The sequence below is a fragment of the Lissotriton helveticus genome, chromosome 6, assembly GCF_964261635.1.
Source record: "Lissotriton helveticus chromosome 6, aLisHel1.1, whole genome shotgun sequence".
NCBI lineage: Eukaryota > Metazoa > Chordata > Amphibia > Caudata > Salamandridae > Lissotriton > Lissotriton helveticus.
Window position 1 is genome coordinate 517843512 of NC_136067.1, and position 20414 is coordinate 517863925.

Here is a 20414-nt window from a genome sequence, read left to right on the forward strand (position 1 = left end):
TGTGACCTTGGCTGCAGGGCCCACATAGCTGAAAACAATCATGGTCAGGCCCATGTCCAGTTTCCATGCGCTGAAAAACTAGGAGCAGAAAGGACAAATGCACCCATTCAAAGGCATTAACAATTTAGAGAGAAACCCTTTTTATAAAGGCGCAGGGGATAGGGTTCAGCCAAACATTATAGAGGTTTTTCCCTTGAGTGGTGGCCAGCCAGCGTCCTACGCAGACGATACGCAGCTGCTCTTCCCTTTTAAAACTCTTACCCCGGAAATTTTACAATCTTTTTCCGATGGGATGAAGGCAGTTGCAAGGTGGATGTCTTCCAACTTTTTACAATGCAATGTTGGGAAGACAGAGGTGATGCTCTTTGGTGAAGCCAGGATTCAATGGTCCCCTGATTGGTGGCCCTCTGATTTGGGGCCGGTCCCTGTGCCAAAAACAATAGTCAAGAACTTGGGCGTCAGATTGGAACCAGAGCTAACCATGAAGCAAAACGTTAACATCACTGTAGGATCTTGCTTTCATGTGATTGGCCTGCTTCGTAAAATCTTTCCTTTCCTCCCTGACTCTCATAGGAAAACCCTTGTTCAGGCTCTGATCATCAGTCGGCTTGACTATTGTAACGGGCTCCTGGCAGGTGCAAGTGAGGAGGTCTTGGACCGGTTGCAGGTGGTGCAAAATACGGCAGCCAGGCTGGTGCTAAATGCACCCCCTAGATCTCCCTCTAGACCATTACTTCTTAGGCTCCACTGGTTGCCAATACGTCAACGAGTGAAATTTAAGACGTGTTGTACTATCCATAAGGGCCTCAACCAATTGGGACCTGAGTACTTGGCGAACAAATTTATTCCTTATGTTCCCACCCGTACACTTAGATCTAGTGACCAACTGTTATTAAATGTTCCCAAGATCACTAAAACCAGGTGGGGCGGTAGAGCCTTATCTGTTGTGGGTCCCAAACTATGGAACTCATTGCCGTTGTCATTAAGGCAATGTAATGACCACCGTCAATTTAGAAAACACTTAAAAACGTTTCTGTTTGGTTCATTTTAATAGTCCCCTGTGCATTGTATTTTAATGATCTGCTCTTTTTTCAGTTCTGTACCGGTAGTTACAGCGCGGAGATACTCCCTTGGGAGTTTATTCAGAGCGCTATATAAGCCCATAAATAAATAAATAAATAAACTATATCAACAAATGTCACTAGTATTTTATTTGTATTTTATTAAATATTTATGAGATTCTAAATTTTGTTTTTGGAGCATAATTGGTTATTCTTTGACACTGACGTTATATCTGTTGTTCGTGTGTTGGTAATTAAGCATCAGCATTACAACATTTGGGATTTTAACAATAAGTCCAGGGGAAAAACATTTGTATTGGTCTGCTCAGGATGGTCCAGTGAGGGCAGAATCTTGTTGAGATGAGTTGCCAAAATTGTTGTATACAGTTTTGCTGTTAATATTCTACAGCACAATGGGGCGGAAGGAGGTACACTTTCTAGTGTCTTTGCCCGGTTTATGGAGGACTGAAATTATTACTTGTCTCATTGTAAGGGTTATGTATCCCAATTCTGCACAGTAGTTAAATAGAGCAATTAGTTTACGTATTAGTTTACTCCAGAATACTTATAAACTTGGGCCATGACCCCATCAAGTTCCATGGCTTTGCTAAGTTTTCAATGTTTTTATTGCCACTTTCACCTTGCCCTGCAGTATGGGGCACTCCAAAGCTCCCACTGCAACCCAGAAATCAGGGAGAGCTGTTTGTCCCTAACATATGGCAATTATTGGGGTAAGGAACATGCCTCCCTGCAAGCCAGGTCGGAATAGAAGCGGCAGAACTCTTCAAGTTTTGCTGTATCATCAGTAAGTTTACTACCTTAAGAGGTGAGTAGTTCTTTCACATAGTCTTTTTCTTGTCTACCTCACAGCAGCCTAGCCAATTGTGTGCAAACTTTATCCCCCATTACATATACTCTCTTCTTTAAGTTACTTACCTTCACTAATGCCTTTTTTGGTAGGGACTCTAACTGCAGATTTCTCATCTTAAAATATTTCCTCAGGCATCAGACTATACCTGGAAAACTTCAAAGCAGTACCTCTGCATGCAGTTAAGTGGTGCCCATAGCTCCACACTAGATGTGACATGCGTGGGCTTATACAGGTGCAAAGCATGTGCACTGATATAAGTTGCTTTCTTGACTTCTCCATGCTTGTACACGTGGAACCAAAATCGAATTGGTTGTGAATAGTGGGAAGATTTCTAGATTGGGATAGTTTTAAGGAAAAATAACCAAGTTCACAGAACAGGGAGGATGGCAGGAGAGGGGAGAAATCTCTGGTTGGATAGAGTCTCTACCAGAAAAGGCATAACCAAAGGTAAATAACTCGTTCTTCTGAGATGTCTTCTCACCTTAGAATAGACACCAGAGCAGTACCTAGTAAGAGGTGGGTCTGTGAACTAGCTTAACCCAAAAAGTCATGCAAGACTGGGAAAGGAAAACTGCCAGTTGTATCAGACCTGGCTGTCCAGGCACTAGTGTTTTATAAATGTACAGAGGGATGTCCTAATAGCAGCCTGACAGATGTCCAGAACAGGCACCCCACATGCCAATACAGGGATAGTCACCTTGGCTCAGGTTGAATGAGCCTGCAAGCTTACTGAAGGCTGATTCTTCGCCAGTGCATAGCATATAATTATGAAGAGCACAAACCCGTGGGAAATGGTTCTTTTCTGCATCAGCTTTCTTCTCTTCGTTCCCAGGAGCCAGATAAAGAGCTGATCATCTACACAGTGCTGTTGGGTACAATGAATTTTAAAAAGAGCCCTCTTGGATCCAGGTAATTAAGTTGTTCCTCTTCTTTTGAGGCAGTAAGGTGGAGCTAAGTAGGGGGACTTCTGGCTGCCAAGAAAGTATCCATGACTTCGGGGGGAAGGTCAAAGGTGCCTAACTGCCACCACATCATCTACACACAAGTAGGTGAAGGGTGGACAGGTTTAGTACCCTGCCCTGCTGCAGTGACAGGAGAACCACCTAAATTGGCATCCTGATCAGAGGACAGATACTCAAGCTCAGAAGCTTGAGATACCCTGCACTCAATGCCCATTTTGGGCTCAGTCTGACCTAATCTTCATGAGAACTCTGGGTGGGAGTGGTACCGGCAGAAAGGATTACAGGACTTTCACTCTATGGAAAATGTGTCATCAAGCAAGAGCTGCCTTAGAAACTCCAATACGTAGAAGTCCTGACACTGCACGTTGTCAGCTATGCCGAACAGATCAAGCCAAGGTTCTCCCCATTCTAGAAAGAGACCTTGTGGCATTTACGGGTGCAACCGCCATTCATGATCCGCTAGGCATCGACGACAGGACTTATCTGCCCTGGCATTCAAAGATCCTGCTAGGCACTGAACTATCAGGAAAATCCCCTGTCACTTCAGCCACGTCCAGAGACGAAGGTCCTCCTGGAACAGAGTCCACAACCCCATCCCGCCCTGCTTGTTGCAGTACCACATGGTGGTGGTGTTGTATGTGAACACCTGAACCAGCCGACCTCAAATTGATTGGCAGAAGGATTTCAATGCCATGCAGATGGCTCTGAGCTCCAACAAACTGATGTGGAGCTGAGCCTCTATCAGAAACCAGAAGTGATGCATCGGTCACCACTATCAGCTCGAGGGTTAGTGATCAGTCTACCACTTGCGGTTCTGTAGCCACCACTGTAGGTTTTTAGCAGTCCCGTCCAAAATTTAGACAATGTCGGAGAGGTTCCCATGATGTTATTGTCACTGGGACTTCAGATCCCACTACAGAGCCTGCAAATGTCACTTGGGAAGCTTGACCAGCAGGATGGTCAAATAAATAAATAAATAAAAAGGTCAAGCATGCCAGGTCATCAGTCCCAACAGCCTCAGAGTTGACCTAACTGAGATCAAGGACCGAGGCTGAAAGGTTGGGATCATAGCCTTAATGTCCTGGGCTCTCTTTTCCAGAGGAAAGGCATGAAACCGAACTGTGTTCAGAATGGCTCAGATGAAAGGAGGAGTCTGAGAAAGGGTCAGGAGTGACTTCAGTACATACTGAGACATGATCACAAAGAAAAGACATATGTTGTAAAGCTTGTCATATGTAACTGTAATAATATGAGTACCGTTGTGAATTATGGGTGTATGAAATAATCCCCTTTCCTCTTTTTTCCTAATTGCAAAACTTAATAAAATGTGTTTTAAAAAAAAAAGGTTTGACTTCGTCAAATTGATAGTAAATCTATGTGCCGAGTGGAGGTGGGTGACAACTGCCTGGGACAAGGCCATCTTTTACAGCTAGTGATTGAAGCAGGGAAAACTGGGACCTCTGATCCTCTTCAGATGGGCTGCCACCACTGTCATGACATTCATGAACACCCAAGGGGCACTGGTAAGGCCGAGCAGGATTACAGCAAACTGAAAATCCTTGTGGTCCATCGTGAATCCTAGTTAATGCCTGTGGGCCTGCAGGATGGGAGTGTGGAAATAGGCGTCTTGCAGGTCCACGACTACTATCCAGTTTCCAGAGTCGAGGGCATACAAGACCTAAGCCAAGGTGAAGGCGGTGAGAGTGTGAGACTAAATATAAGAGGGAGGCCACCATCCTTTATAAACACCAGACAAAAGAGGGGATAACAAACCACAATCACAACCTACTTCTGGTGCCAGCACCATCTCTAAGGCTCCCAAGTCCAAAAGAGCCTACAGTTCCTGATACAAAAGAGGAATGGTCTTCGATCAGGCGTTCTTGAGATGGCAGCACGGGCTGTGGGGTGTACAAGAATGGGAGAGTATAACCTCGCTTAGCGATCTGTAAAACCCACTTGTCTGAGGTGACAGCCTACCACTCTGGCAGGAAGTGCAGAATCCTGCTAGCAATAGGGTTGCTGTGCACTGGTTAGGGCCCATCTAAGAAGCTTAGGGGGTCTGGCAGCCGAAAGAGCAGTGGATCAGCTTGCATGTCCCCCCTCTTGTCAGTATGAATTATGGATTCCACACCCACGGCCTCTAAAGTATTTGGTTGATAGCAGGGCTGGTGGCGGTTGGTAATGAGGATGAAACGGGAAACGGCCACTACAATGCTGCCGTTTCCATGCAAACCTTTACCATGCATGCATTACAACGCATGCGTGGTTACCACGAAAGCCTTTACCATGCATATCTTTACTACGAGATACGTAGTAAAGCCATGTGTGGTAAAGGCTAAAAAAAAGAAAAAGGAGGTTTGGTGGGTCTCCCCCCCCAAAAAAGCGTGGGAATAAAAAGAGAGTTTGGCGCGTCTCCCCCCCCAAAAAAATAAAACGCACCTGATGTGATGAAGCGGAGGCAATCGGCATCGTTTGAGAGGAAACGGAAAGAAACTTCCGCTTCCTCTTTATGACGTACGACGTCACCAAGGAAGATGAAGATGAGGAGACGATGTGAAGAGGTAATGGGAATTTTAGTTTAAAAAAAATAAAAGATTAAGGGTTAATGGCAGGGGTAATTATAAGGAGTGGGGGCTGGGAGGTCATGTAAGGGTATAGGGGAGGGGTTTAACCTTTACCAAGAGTATGCCCTTACCATGCATAAGTTTACAATGAAAATCGTTGTAAATCTATGCCTGGTAAAGGAATATTTTTGGTAAAGGTTATGCGTGGAAAAAGCATTCAGTTGTAACGCATGCGTGGTAAAGGCATGCGTTGCAACGGAATGCGTTGTAACGACATACAACCGATGAAACGCCTTTCCACGAGGCAGAAATGTTGCTGAGGTTGGCGTGAGGTGGCCAACAATCCAAGAGAGCAGGCTGTAGGCCTACTCTCCTAAAAGCACTCTACCGCCAATACCAAATTACGCTACTGCTTGTGCAAAGAATAAGTGGGAAAACAAAAAAGTAAATGGATATCACCTGCAATGTAGCGATACCATCTTTCTCCTGGCTAACTGGCAGGAGAGAAAGACCCACCTCACCTGGCTACAGCGCAGGTAAAGCGAGGCACCGCTCTGTCCGTCGGTACCCCGGGCGTCCCTCTGGGCTGTCGTGGGAGGTGAGTGACCTTGTGATTTCTAATACGAGCAGCAGTATCGTAAGTCTTCTAAAAGGAATCCAGTTTGAACAGGTATTACTTTTACCAGCATACCCCGAGGAGCTTCAACTCTTCTCCCTGAGGCCCTTGTCGTGCGCAGTAGGGCTCGGGAACATTGTGGGGGCTTGAGTCGATAATCGAAGGTCATTATGCTTCACACAGGAGACGGCCTAGGGACCAAGGACAAATTGTATCAAGAAAAGAACACTGTTGTACCATGGAAAAACTCCTTCAGGATCATACACAGAGGCGATGGCGTGACTCGAACTGAATTCTGGAAATGTTACCTATGAATAATGTGCCGTTGGGAGTAGGGAAAGAACCCCCTTCTTATTCTTTTGACTTCGGAGAGGGAGCATCTGAGAGTAAACTTTGCCTTCGTAGCTTTATGCTACATAACCCATTGATTGTTGAGAGGCTTCTTAGGAACACTCCACATGCTGACACCGTTTATCGGCCTTCCTGAAGATGTCTAAGTAGGGCTGTCACCTTAGTGTTAGTGTAGAGATAGATTAATGCTTTTTATTCATCAACCCCTCGATGTAGGGAAACTTGGACTCATGCTTTCGGATCCTCTGCATTCTGCTGCTTGAACCAATTGTATTACTTATGCTACATCGTCTAAACTGGATACACCGATTTGGCTTCATGCTAATTCCGAAGTACTTCTACACACATGTAATAGTAGCTGACTCTCCTGCCAACATCAGCATACAACCACTCAGAGCTGAGTCCTGCTAGTCCACAATGCCTATGAGTACCTTTTATATTATTCACTTACAAGTAGTATACATTCCTGGAAGTGAACTGGTCATACATAATTGAATACAAAAGAGGGGCATACCTTTGGCAATTATATGTACCAGACACAGGACCGGATTCACAAAGGCAAACTAACACTTAAGTGTAAATGTATGATTTTTTGCTATTCACAAATACATTTTACAAGTAGTATCCTCACGACATTGGCAGAGACTCCGCACGTAAAAAGATAGGCTTGGTCTAGTCTACAGCTTCTAAATTCAGCTTCACTAACTTCCATTTATGATAAACACACTTCCCATTAGATAAATTCTCCTACCTCCTGTATAATCACGTCTGAAGAACTCTGCATCCTGCGGCGTTTCACAGGTGATTTCTGGTGAGAATCAACCATGGCCCTGTATGTCATTAACTGCAATTCATAGTCCTGTTGAGAGTGTGAAAAAGTGGTCAAGACACTCAGAATTTGGTTACAGTCATTTACTTTGCCAAGCGACATACAACAAAACATAAATGGCTGTCTTACCTTGACTGAAGCAGAGTACTGTTCAGAATATTTCTGGCATTCCTCGATTTTGTGTTGCTTCATTTCAATCTCGGAAACCAGACTCTGCAAAAATAAGGTAATTACAATTCATAGAATGTCTTTATTTTAAAATGCCTTTAACATATGTGACATTTCACTCTTTAAATTGCTGTTCGGAGAGGCGTGCCATTCAAACTCATCTTCCCTTTTTTCACTAACTTTAACCTAGTTCGTCCCTTCTCTCTCCCTTCTTCAACACCTGCCTCCTTCTGCATTGTATTTTTGTTTAGGACAACCCTTCAGCTCCCACCCTCACTTCTTTTCAAACTTAGTTTATATGACCCCTTCACTTTATTCCTGCTTTCTTGTGAGTCTCCTTTGCTACGCTAATTCCTCCTGTTAACCCGTAACCCTTTCTTGATCATTCCTTCCTGTACCTTTGTCTCCTTACCCTTTTGTAGTATCTTGCTCTTCTGCTTAGCCAGTCTAGTTATCATGTAGAATGTTGACACTCATGTGATGTAATGGAATGTTGGTATGCTGGACACTTTGAGTCAGTTGGGAATTGGGCTGAGCAAGAAAGAAGCTGCTCCTGGTGGGGGTTCTTGGCATATACTTGGAATAAACTTCTAAATTCTTACACCCATCACTACACCTTTTCTGCTTGAATATTAAAACTATGGCCATTATGTTAAGTTTAGCTGACGCTCTGTTGGTTCACCAGACCAGTGAAGGTGAGAGAGCGCCATTTACAGTGAAATTTGTAGGGGTGCATCATATGTACAAGTAGTCAGCACCCGTATATACTTAGAGGACTTTAATCATGTTTAGATGCAAGGTGGGATAGAGTACTAGAGTAATTGGGTTTAGAAAACGTGAAGAGCCCATGTTATGAATTGTAAATCCACATTTGCTGTTTAATATAGAGATGTTGTTGAAATGGAATCTTTCACTAATGAGAAGCGTGTTTTACACGAGTATTATTTTGCATTCAGATTTGCTTATTGAAATGTGTAATCGTGTTTTTATGTACTCGATAACTAGTTTAAGTTAGAAATGCATTTGCTTAAAGTTAAGAGGCCTATAGAATTAGAGTGAATTGTTCATGTAAACGTTGGGCCTATAACCATGCATAGGCCTAGTTCATGGAAATTGTGCAGGCCTGATCGAAAATGTCTTGCTTAGCGTTTAACTGTAGAAATGTTTTGTAAAAGAAGAAGCCTTTAGAAATTATTGCAACATTTATAGAATGTGAGCCGAATAGTATGTATTTCTTTGCAGGTGCATCACCAAGCCGACAGTAGAGTAGAAGGGCCCATTGTGTGTGAGAGTTAGAAATGTTAGACTCAGACATGGAGGAGTAGACCAGGAATTTGAAGATACAACTGGAAGCGACAGAGAGTCTGAGATCCAAGGACGTTTAACGGACAAAGATGGAAGAATGCCATAGTGGAAAACTTCTTGAAACCAACACCTTCGAGAGGGGCGTACCTGAAGGCGTGTCGTTCACATTTTGGGGTTTCGTATTAGGGACAGCTCCCCTAGGGTAGAGGCAGAGCAGATGGGCTGAGGAGCTAGAGAGAGCGGTTGGATGGCAAAGAGCTTAGCTAGGATTGAGAATTACACCTGATTCAAGAGAACGTGAGTGAACTTCTTTGGAAGTCACCACGGCTGACACCTTTTGCTAGGATGGGCTGTTGTTGAGTAGGGATGTCACTTAGTATAGAGTAGGGACAGACAAATTTGAACTTATGTCTATTATCCCAATGAGTACCAGAACCCAGGTTATAGCAATTTTGTTTAGTCTGATGATTCTGGAATTGATTCTCGTATTGTTCATTAGTCGCCTGAGACTTTTCCATAGAATTATGTTTGTATTAGTACCCGTTTACCTTTTGAATCTCTTGCTGAGATGTTTGTACCTTCAATTGTTTTTGGATATGTAATAAACCTTCAAATTTAGCCATTAGTCAGTGGTTCTTTGGGGGAAGCAATTGGGAAAATTGGAATTTAATTGAAAATTATGAACAGGTTGCCTTAATCACTCTATGACAGGTAAAAAGGTTCAGTCGACCTGTGACGGGATTCTGGAGAATGGCAAGTAGACTCTAGAAGTTGAAATCCCGCCTTTCCAAAGGTATTTGCTCCCCTCGAAGAAGACCAGCCACAATATTCAGCAATCTCTGCCAGAAACGCAGGGAGCTCACGGCCTCTAGCAGCCACCATTGCAATTCGCTATGCTGAAGGCACTCAACGTTTGCTGAGGGGCTGTAATATTTAATGTTACTGCTCATTAAAGTCCCTGAAGTGCGAGTTTATTTTTAAAAAAACAAATATACTTGACACGCTGTGTGCTTTCTATCAATGTATCTTGGTCATTTTTCACCTTCCTTAGTAGTCACAAACAGGAAAAAAAAAGTATGCTGAACAGCTGCAGTCTAAGGTACTTTGCTAATGGCCCAATGTCAGTCGGCCATCAGTCAAACACTTCTGCTGGCGGAAACATGGCAGCTCCCCCACTCTAAGCAGAGCGGGCAGACTGTGAGTTAGCGGTACAAAACACTCTAGAATCGTCTGTGTCAAAGTACCATGTCCAGAGACGTTTTAAGGCATGGGCAAAGTGGGTTCTGGCCCAGGGCTCCAGCCTTTCTGGGGGCCCCAAGATAGATCCAGCTCTGTTCTGCAGAGTTTTGCCTGGATGGCACTGAATGATTCTTAAACACACTGTTTTAAATACTATTTTCCTTTACTTTATTTTCATTGTGGGTGATATGCGTGTCTATGATATTTAGTAGAGAAATGTTGTTTTTATGTTTCATGCAACATCCGTAAAATAGTTTCTTTTAGATCAAATTAGGACCTGACATATGAGAAATGAGAGGGTGTCACAGAGATTATTTGCATTAATATTAGCGAGCAGCTGCTGTGTTACAATATTGAAAACACACATCGCTATCCCTGAATATTACATGGAAACACATTTAGAATTTGGACAAGTATGTCTGTGCACTGTCAGTGACTCGGTCCAAGAGGACATGAAAGAGCTGAAATAAGACCATAAATTCAAAACTGTTCCTTACAGGGGCCCCCAAATATGCTTGCCCAGGGCCCCCAAAATCCTTAAAATGTCTCTGATCATGACGGACAAATTCTAAATAAGGCCCATGTTCCACACCAGGATTTATGTTTAGAAACAGGTATTATTTTAGAATATAAAATGAATGTTACTGTCCTTGAGTATTTTTAGTATTTTACAACAAAATGTCCTACTGGTAGTTTGCTTTACCGCTAAATCGTTCGTAGATTATATGGGCACTCATAAATGTCTTTCTTTTGTTTTACTTTTCTATGAATATTCTTACCAGTGTTAAAGTACTATTAATGTCAGAAAAACAGGAATATAGATTTCAAGCTTTGAAGCTATATTTCTTTAGTGCCATTGTTTTCTTGCTGCGCCACACCTGGCGTCATGAATGACACCATTCATGACAACAAGAATGCATGCAAAAGCATGGGTTGCACAACTCAAGAGAAGGCTCAGTTATTCTCTAAGAAGCATCTATGTTTATAGCCAATCACAGCTTTGGTGTGAACTAGATGATAGTATACTAAATAATTGTATGCTCACCCGCATCAAATAAATGCGGCGGTAAATAAAGCAAACTTTAACAATAAGCATTCTACAATATACATGTTCAGTATGAGGTCAAGGTATGACTGAGTGCATACAGAGAGTAATAGTAAAAGACAGTAGGATTACACGGGAAGTGGCGTATACATCACTTAAAGGCTGTTCAACAGAGAGGATGCTAGTCATAAGGCTGTACGTAATTTAATAATAAAACAAATAGGTGGACACCAGGCCGGATGAAACTTAATTTCAGTAAATTATATAATGGAAAAAATCATTTTCTTGCAACATTTTACAATCTGTAACAAAACTACATTAGAAAAAGAGGCATTAAAAGACCTAAGAATAAAGCTACATTTAAAATGGTATTATAAAAGAAATATGGAGTAGAGATAGGAATAGTTGTACGAGGGTGTACACAGGGGCATGTGAGGGCCTGTGCCTGTGGTGGAACTTCCTAACTCACAAATGAAATGATGCCTCTGCATATAAAATTATTTTGATTCAGTGAAGCAGGAGTGTCTACTTCTGCTTATAGGAAACAATAAGGAGAATTTTGATACTGATCCCCAAGCCAAAAGAGATATTTGCCCAAGAGTTTACAATTTGACTCAGAAGCTGGAGTTCTCTATTGGGGAAAGTGGAAAATGGGATTGAGATAGAGAGAAAACAAGAGTATCTCCCTGGGGTTAATATGGGATCGCAGGATGGTGTGTTTAATAAGCCTCATCAGGCCCGGATTCACACATTTCAAGTACAACACAGATATTCAGGTCCTGCAACGGAAATTCCAGTAACAAGTCAAAGGAATACTGTGAATCCCTCCTGGAACCTGGAAAGCCAGGAGGAGATGGCTGCATGCTGTTGGAGGATGCTGTGACAGGAGAACGTCAAATAAGTAGTGCCTGTAGTAGTTCGAGTGAGTACAACAGGAAACCACCTAAACACCAATGGAGTAAATGTAAATGTAAATGTAAATGTCATGGTACTTATAGAGCGCACTGTCACCAGACGGTCACCTTGCAGTGTCGCCTATGCGGCTTCCTGACGCTGATACTCATACCGCTGTGGAACCCCTCGTGGCTTTCCCTGTGAAGTGTCCACTCCTGGGCACCCCCAGGGTGAAGCCAGGCATCCTTAGCGCTGTTGGGGCCAGTGTGGAGGCTAAGCAAGCTATTGCCCAGAGTTGCAGCGTGGGGCCCGTGATTGGAATAGGCACTGAGGCGAGAATTAACAGGTCCGAGGAAATTGAGCCCGAGACCCCGCCGAGGCGGGAATCGAACTCTGGTCCCTGGCCAGAACTCTGCATCAGGGTCTGCCGCTCTAACCATTGAGCCACACTCCTCCTCCAGTAGGTGAACACACGCACAAAGGGAAGAAAGGGAGAAGGAAAAATACAATAAAGGTATGGGACAGTAAAGCAGTGGAGAGACAAACTCACAGGGAACCATACAACTAAACAGTTGCAAGGAGCCTGGCTACCTCCACTGCCACTGCCACTTCTTAGGTTTCCCCAAAAGCACCCACCTTTCCTCTAATCTTTTCTTTGATTTGGCCTGTGGCTGATCTGACCCAGAAGCCTCGTTTAATGCCTCTGTACCCCAGCTACCACTGTCCTGTATGCCGCAATCTTCACTCGGCACTTCTTGTGTTGCTATATTTTCCTACCTCATGAGCCCCCAGAGATCAAAGTGGCTTTTAATCCTGTTTTTTTAAAGGATCACTCCCAATGATTCCAGACAGGGATGAGGAAAAAGGGTATGGCCTCAAAGCTTCAGAAATAACACATATAAAATTAATAGTTCACAATTATAAATACTTCAAAAAGGAAAACTTACCAAAATATATTAAAGTAAGGACAGTGTGAAAGATATGAAGGGCTTAAGGGTAATGGGTTAAAGGTATATGGACAATATAGTGGGGGGGAATCGCCAGCGCCTGAACAAGATGGCTATCGTGGCTGCAATCTCTATGCTGATCAAGAACAATCCTGATGCATCCGAAGCCAACAAACTTACTGTGAGCAGAGCCTCTTAGACACCTCATGAAATGGTGCCTAAAAAACAGACACCTGTAGAAATGTAAACATGGAGCCTCTCTGCCTTACTGCAGAATGTGATGATACAAAGAAGGCCATATTCAACATCTGAAATGTGTGCATGTCGCCAAACCTAACTATTGGTCCAAGAATAGCGATCTTTATGTGGAGTGTGATAAAGGTGCACATCTAACAGTATTGTTACAAAGTTCTGACTAAAAATTATACTAATAATGCTGGCTTGTGGATATCTAAGGTGCTCGTATGCAAAAGGTGCTAAGCATTCTTGGGATTAATTAAATTAAACTAAATATGTAAACAGCACGCTATGATTTCCTAAAATGATATCACAATAAGGCTTTACCTTTTATGTGCTAAGTACAAGATATTTGTTCCAAGCAGCATGCTGCTGTTGATGGATGAGCTGCTAATTGAATTACAGCTCTAGTCAATCTGGTGATATCCCATTAACAACTCTGTAATCAAACATCATTAATACCACTACACACACAAGTTTCAAATTATTTTGCCATCCTGCCCTTCCACTACCATACTTCAATACTCTTCAGTTAAGTCTACAAATCCGTGTGGAATAGTTGTGCTGTCTATTATAACAGCATCCAAAAAAGGACTTTAAAGGGAAAAAAATCACCGAAAAGAGTGAAATCTAAAAATCCGATCCTAGGATCACCCATTAAAGAGAAAACAGAATCCAGTGCAAAACATAATATGCATCTGCAATGCCTCACCTCTTTCCACGACCTCACCTCTGAGGAAAGACTTCAGAAATCTCTCACTTGGATTAGCAGACGCAGAAACAAGAATTAGCAAGGTCAAAGATGAGATGAAGGATATCAGAAGAAAGCAAACCTCATGTCTCGGAAATGATATTCTTTAGGAAGGGGAATTACTGATTAGGAGGACAGGAATAGTATAGGTATCTTGATGATTTTTAGTCTTCCTGAGAACCCTGCGAAAAATGGGACTTCAAATGCTGTTTTCCTAGAACCTTAGACCCCAAAAGTGTTGAGGATGTCTTTCTTGAAAGACCCTGAAGCTGAGTGGGCCCAGAACCCCAGGCAACATCAAACAGCCTAGACTGAAGATCTTTAAGACTCTACGCTGCCCCATAAAGAGATTCAGGTTCAAATGAAGAAATTAAAAACAACCACATGGAATGAAGCTGAAATAGGGATTACGCGACACTACGCTAAAGAAAGTGTGTTCCAGAGAAAGGGACTTCAAGACCAAAAGAAAGATCTAAGATCACAGAACATCTCTACCGCTTAAGTAGGACATTGAAACATGAAATTCTTTCATAAAGGAAATCCAAATATATATGAAGAACCCCCTCGTGTAGTGGCTTTCATTAAAAACATCATCAGTTGAAAAGGGTCCTTAGACTTGGGTTCTGGCATATGCCTAGGCATCTATGTAATTTCAATGGGTCTCACTACCAAAATAGCTTTTTGAAACTACTAAATATCTTTGGTTATACTTATATTTTTGTAGGAGGCAATGCTACAAGCATCTGCTTACCGGTAAGTTTAATATGTCTGGACACTCACAAGTCCCCCTTTGTATCCTGTTACAGATTCCTCTATTCTATACTAATTGTATTTACCCATGCCTACTGCAAATTGTAGTGTTGATTATATACTGATGTCAAATTTGATATTGCTGAAAGACACTCTCTACAATCTAGGAGCCTTAAAATGAGTAACTTGCTTAACCCTTCTACTGCACCCACATGCTGGACCTATGCACTGTGATCCACCTACTAACGACAGCCACATCTCGCAATTAAATGCCTGGATATATGAATCACTACAGCTACCACTAACATTCACCCCTTAGTACGGTGCCCTGACTGGAGTTTTGCTTAAATCAGTGTGGCCTGAAGGATGCTGAAGTTCGACAACATGGCTTTTTTGTAATCCTTTAACTGCTGCTACATTGCCTCTATTGGCAGCTCCTTTACCAATGGATCCAGACAATCAGGTTCAATCAGGACCAGTTGTAGAATTGGTTCCCAAGTAGGAGATCAGTTTAATATGTCTGGACACTCACAAGTCCCCCTTTGTATCCTGTTACAGATTCCTCTATTCTATACTAATTGTATTTACCCATGCCTACTGCAAATTGTAGTGTTGATTATATACTGATGTCAAATTTGATATTGCTGAAAGACACTCTCTACAATCTAGGAGCCTTAAAATGAGTAACTTGCTTAACCCTTCTACTGCACCCACATGCTGGACCTATGCACTGTGATCCACCTACTAACGACAGCCACATCTCGCAATTAAATGCCTGGATATATGAATCACTACAGCTACCACTAACATTCAACCCTTAGTACGGTGCCCTGACTGGAGTTTTGCTTAAATCAGTGTGGCCTGAAGGATGCTGAAGTTCGACAACATGGCTTTTTTGTAATCCTTTAACTGCTGCTACATTGCCTCTATTGGCAGCTCCTTTACCAATGGATCCAGACAATCAGGTTCAATCAGGACCAGTTGTAGAATTGGTTCCCAAGTAGGAGATCAAGACAGAGACAGAGAGGCACCCTGACGGTCACCTAACTTCTCTGAAAAAGATTGGTGATATGGAGAAGAATCCCGCCTCATCTTCTTGAATGTCTTCTAGGACATTTGCGTGCATGATGACTTCGAATGTGAGGAGAATCTTTTGGAAGAACAGACTTGAATCTGGTTTCGCTACAACTTCGATGAATCCAGGAGACACAGTGGAAATAAAAATTATTGGCTGATTCATGAATTCCTAAATTCATAAAATGTTTGGAGAGATTGTAGACCATTAAAATGACTTAAAATAACGGTATTACTAGCATAGCCCCTTTACAAGTGTGGACGAGCTTCTTCAAATAAATTGACAGACTTATTTCCGAAAGTCAAAAAAGCAAAGATTTCTCTCCAAAAACTCATAACACCTAAATTACTAAGTGGGGTGGCTTGTCAGAGTTCTACAAATACCAAAAAGTATTTCCTGCGAGACACAGTATACACTGGCTACATAATTGAATATCTGGATTAACCCCTTGCCCGCAAATAGAATATGATCTTCCCAAACCACTCACACCTCTGACCACCCTTACCTCCCACAGCATCAAAGTATTCCACTTCTATACTAAAATAAAAGATATACCTCAACATCGAAATACCTTGACAAAAACTAAACATTAACATTTCTGGCTCTACTCTGACGGTAATATGGAACAATCCTAAGATTTGAATAGCGAGCAAGATACTGTTTTGTGAGAAATGGGCATAAAAAGGAATAATATACATTGGAGACTTAGGAAGCAGCAAAGCTCAATGTCTTTTCCTATGCTGCACCAGAAATTTAACTTATCCAAAATGATTTTTATTAATGGCTCAGACTAGCAGCAGCTAAAATTTGACTCAATCATGAGCAGTAAATCAAAATTTGTTATGTAGGCAGAAATAAAATGGAATGAGACTGGAGCAAACCTCTAAACCATTCTCGTAGGATTTATAGAAATGGTCTGAGGCTGCTAAGGTTGCTTCCTCTTTATCCCAGTGCAAATTCGGATTTCTTTTTAAATCCTTTTAAACTTTTAAACTAAATCTACTGAATTTGGATGTGAACTGGAACTGTATGAAGTAGCTGATGATGGGCAAAATATGCTTTTCAGCTGTAAATTTACAAGACAGTTCTGAAAAGATATCAAAAAGTATATCAGTAAATAATTTCACCAAAACATATCTTTAGATTGCATACATGTGGTTCTAGGTGCTTGCAGTATTAAGCGCTTTCTGATTTTAAACACTTCAGATCTTTATCTCCGGGACCTTCTCTTAAACTTAGGTACCAATTTTATCCTGTGCGAATGGAATAGCTACATATATTGATCTTAAAAATCATGGCGAGCCAGGGTTTGCTTCGATACCGTCTTAACTAATACTTTTAGACTGAAGTCACCAAGACAGCTATGGTCTAAACTTGATTTGTACTTAACAAAAGGCTAACGTCTCCTAATTCAAATACGAGACAAATATAATGAATCTCTTCAAGCTGATGTCAAAGATCACACATTTTTGTAATGTATAGACCCATTCCTTAAAACTAAGTATAGATGGATATGGCAAGGCTTCCACCCGCTGACTTTCTCTTCTTGTTTCTTTCTTGTATCTATAGCTATTTTCTTTTGTTCATATTCCTTTCTTGCATCTATTGCCTCCTCAGCTCTACATGGGTCACCTCAGTGATTTTATGGAACTGGTAAACAATAGGAGGCATTTGAAGATTAGTGCCCTTATGATGATCAGATTTGGACTAACAAAAGATCTAACAACGCCACAGAATAAATGTCATAGTATGAAAAGATTTTTACATCTCATGTTGCAAGTGTCTGTTCTTTGCATTGAGTAAACCTTAATAAAACGTATTGAAAACATAGGCTTAAACGAATAGGGTGTAATTTGTAGGCAATAGGGGATAAGCGTATGGGATTAGGGTCATAGATATAGGTAAATTGTTATGGGCTTGGGATTCAGGGTTACGGGTTTGGGGTGTAGCGTTGAGGGTTATGGGTTAAGGTACACAAATGAGGAAATGGGGTTAGAGATTAAAGATTGAAGGGGTAAGGTTATAGGTACGGGGTATGTTCCTAGAAATTAAGGGTTAATGCGTTAAGAGTTTAGGATATACGGTTATGGTTTTGGGCTAGAGGGTTAAAGGTTTAGGGCTTAAGGGCATAGAGTATAGGGTTAAGGTTTCGGGCTTTGAGGTATAGATGGTATGCATAAGTGGTTAGGGCTGGGATATGGCTATACGGCTAGAGGTTTAGTTAAACATTTCGGTGTAGGTTTGGAGGTATGTGACTTACAAATTAAGATTATAAATTAAATGCACAGGTGATAAGGTTGAATGGTTAATGATACATGCTTGATGGTTTAAGGCATAAAGTAAAGGGGTTAGACAAAGGGTTAACCACTATGATTACGTCTGCTTAGTGTCACTGTTGGAAATACGTTTAAGGTGTGCTGATGATTGCTACAGTTATTTTTAGTCTATCAGTTCAAAATGGAAAAACAAAGTGTTGTTTTTCACTGTAACAATGCCCTTAATCTGTTTTAATTGAACACATTACACCTTTGAAGTGTTGAAAATGAACTGATGCTATTTCTCAGTGAAAAATCTGAATTAACACAGTGCAACCCCATGCAAACAACATAAACAAAGGGTACATAGGGAGGAGGAGAAAAAGAGAAAAAGAGACAAAGGTGAGCTAACCCCCAAACAAGGAACTTAAACGATCTAGTAATAAGAGAAATGCAGGGATTTTTTTTCCAAATAAAGGGCATGCTCGAGGATGGATCCAGCTACTCCTTTGAAATTTGTGGAAATAGGTTTGTGGAAAAGGTTTGGCATAACAGCTGATCCAGGTGTACGCTGCGCCATACTTTTAAGAATCTTCAACTCTAGTGAGTGCTGTTATGTTATCACATTTATTAAATAAACCCACATTTAAAAGTTCATGCACTGTAATGAAACACTAAGACACAGACATTGAGTAGCACACATCTATGAGACATCATATCCTAGGGTACAATAGGGCAGCAGTAAAAGTGTACTGTGTTGTACCAGCGAACTATACAGTACACTGTGCATGGAATTTAAATTGTGGACAGCTAACATAAAGACTAGACTGACAGCAGTCTAGTCATGATGACGGTTAGAGCCTATTTTTCCCACTGTGATAAAATGGTAGCTGATGCCACCATTATTTTCAATAATTTTGTGCACGTGTCAAATAAAATGTAATGCTTGATATTTTCTGAAAATATTGAGTGCTCATAAAAGATAAGGATCAATTCACCATTCATTTTGTTAAACTGTTTTCTTCTAGAGTATCAGTCATCTTAACAAAACCATAACAAAAGCATCATATTTCGTTTATGTCTCTGCAGTATGTCCAGAGGGAGCAATATTAGCAGACTGAATAAATACCTGCTAAAGAAGAGTCTGCCCTACTCCTAGGGTGACAAAACAGCATTCCGCTCAAGAGTGCTCTTAGAAAGATACTGGAAGGTTTGCCTGATTGAGGAAAAGAAGGGACCTGAACAATGTGAGCACTGAGTCATTCATGGCGGCATGAAATTGTAAGGTCTCCCTACTGCAAAGAATCCCCTCGCTTCTCTTCACTTACAGCCAGGACGAGCTGATTAGAGGACTTGTGATGTCCTGCTTAGGTTATTGAAACATTGTACAACCGGTTAACAAAGAGACACATCAAGAGCCTCAAAAGCCTCCAAAATCAAGTGTTCAAAATGTGACTGAGCCTAAAGCAGTGCGACAACATTAAACATGCATTAAAAGCACTCTTCTGGCTCTGATGATGAACGTTTAAATTACTTAGCACAATCCACAATAGTTACTGGAGTAGAGAGATGGAATTCCTAGTGGGAATGACCACCTACAATGTGCCCAAAAGAAATCTACAGTCATCAGGGCTGAAACTTATCTCCCAATGCGCCTTAAGATAGAATAAACATGGAGGCAGCTGTCTCGTCTGAAAGGGAGATTACTTGTCTCATGGTGAAGGTAAGTAACAAAGCCATCACAGCCATTTGCCAGGAACTAGGAATCTATATTGAAGTGAATAGTAGGAGGGGGTGGGTTGCAACATAACCACATCAAAGAGCATCAACGTTCTTCTGTCTTCTCCTATTTAAGCACTGAATTAATCTTTCTGCCATCCACGAACCGGAAATAGACAATCACTGGGTGCTTGGTATGAGGGTCACTGGGAGTATGCATCAGATGTAAGGTTTAGCTGGCAATTTTATTTAACCACAGTATTGTCTTTTTCTGCAGAGCACTATTATGTCCTAGCTCACCTACATATTTAGTTTGATCACCACTGCATGGATTCTTGGTCAACAATTTATAGTCTTATTAATCTACCCAGCCATCACTCGGGATTACATTTGTTTATAAATGGCTTTGCTTCCTTCCTAATGGATGATATGGTGTTATTTATAGAACAATGTAAGAATAATATGGGTCACTAGAGACATATTTCAAACATTAATGCTAGATGAATGTAGTGGGCACTCCAAACTTATTGTTCTCAGTGGGAACCCTGAAAGCTATCATTCACAAACTAAGCAAAACGATACTAGACCTTACTTGCAGCTACTCTAACTAACTTAAACTAGTGTTATCAGATCAAAGATAAATGCCTTTATGACAATTCTTATAAGCTCTGAATTCAAAGTTACACAGGCCAACATCACATTGGGCGGCTACCATCTTGAACAATCTTCATTGTGAACTGAGTGAGGACTGAGACCATATGCTCACATTTTTAGA

The 20414-nt window shown here is 41.5% G+C and overlaps 1 protein-coding gene across 3 annotated transcripts in view; it reads right to left on the reverse strand.

Moving 5' to 3' along the window:
- The window catches only part of DST (dystonin), a 1569532-nt gene that overhangs the window by 772591 nt on the left and 776527 nt on the right, over positions 1-20414 (reverse strand). For all 3 annotated transcript variants that reach the window (XM_078647976.1, XM_078647975.1, XM_078647974.1), the window contains 2 exons: positions 7384-7467; positions 7177-7284 (listed from right to left, as the gene is read on the reverse strand). In XM_078647976.1, the coding sequence (XP_078504102.1) occupies positions 7177-7284; positions 7384-7467 (192 nt within the window). The remainder of the gene's footprint in view (positions 1-7176; positions 7285-7383; positions 7468-20414) is intronic.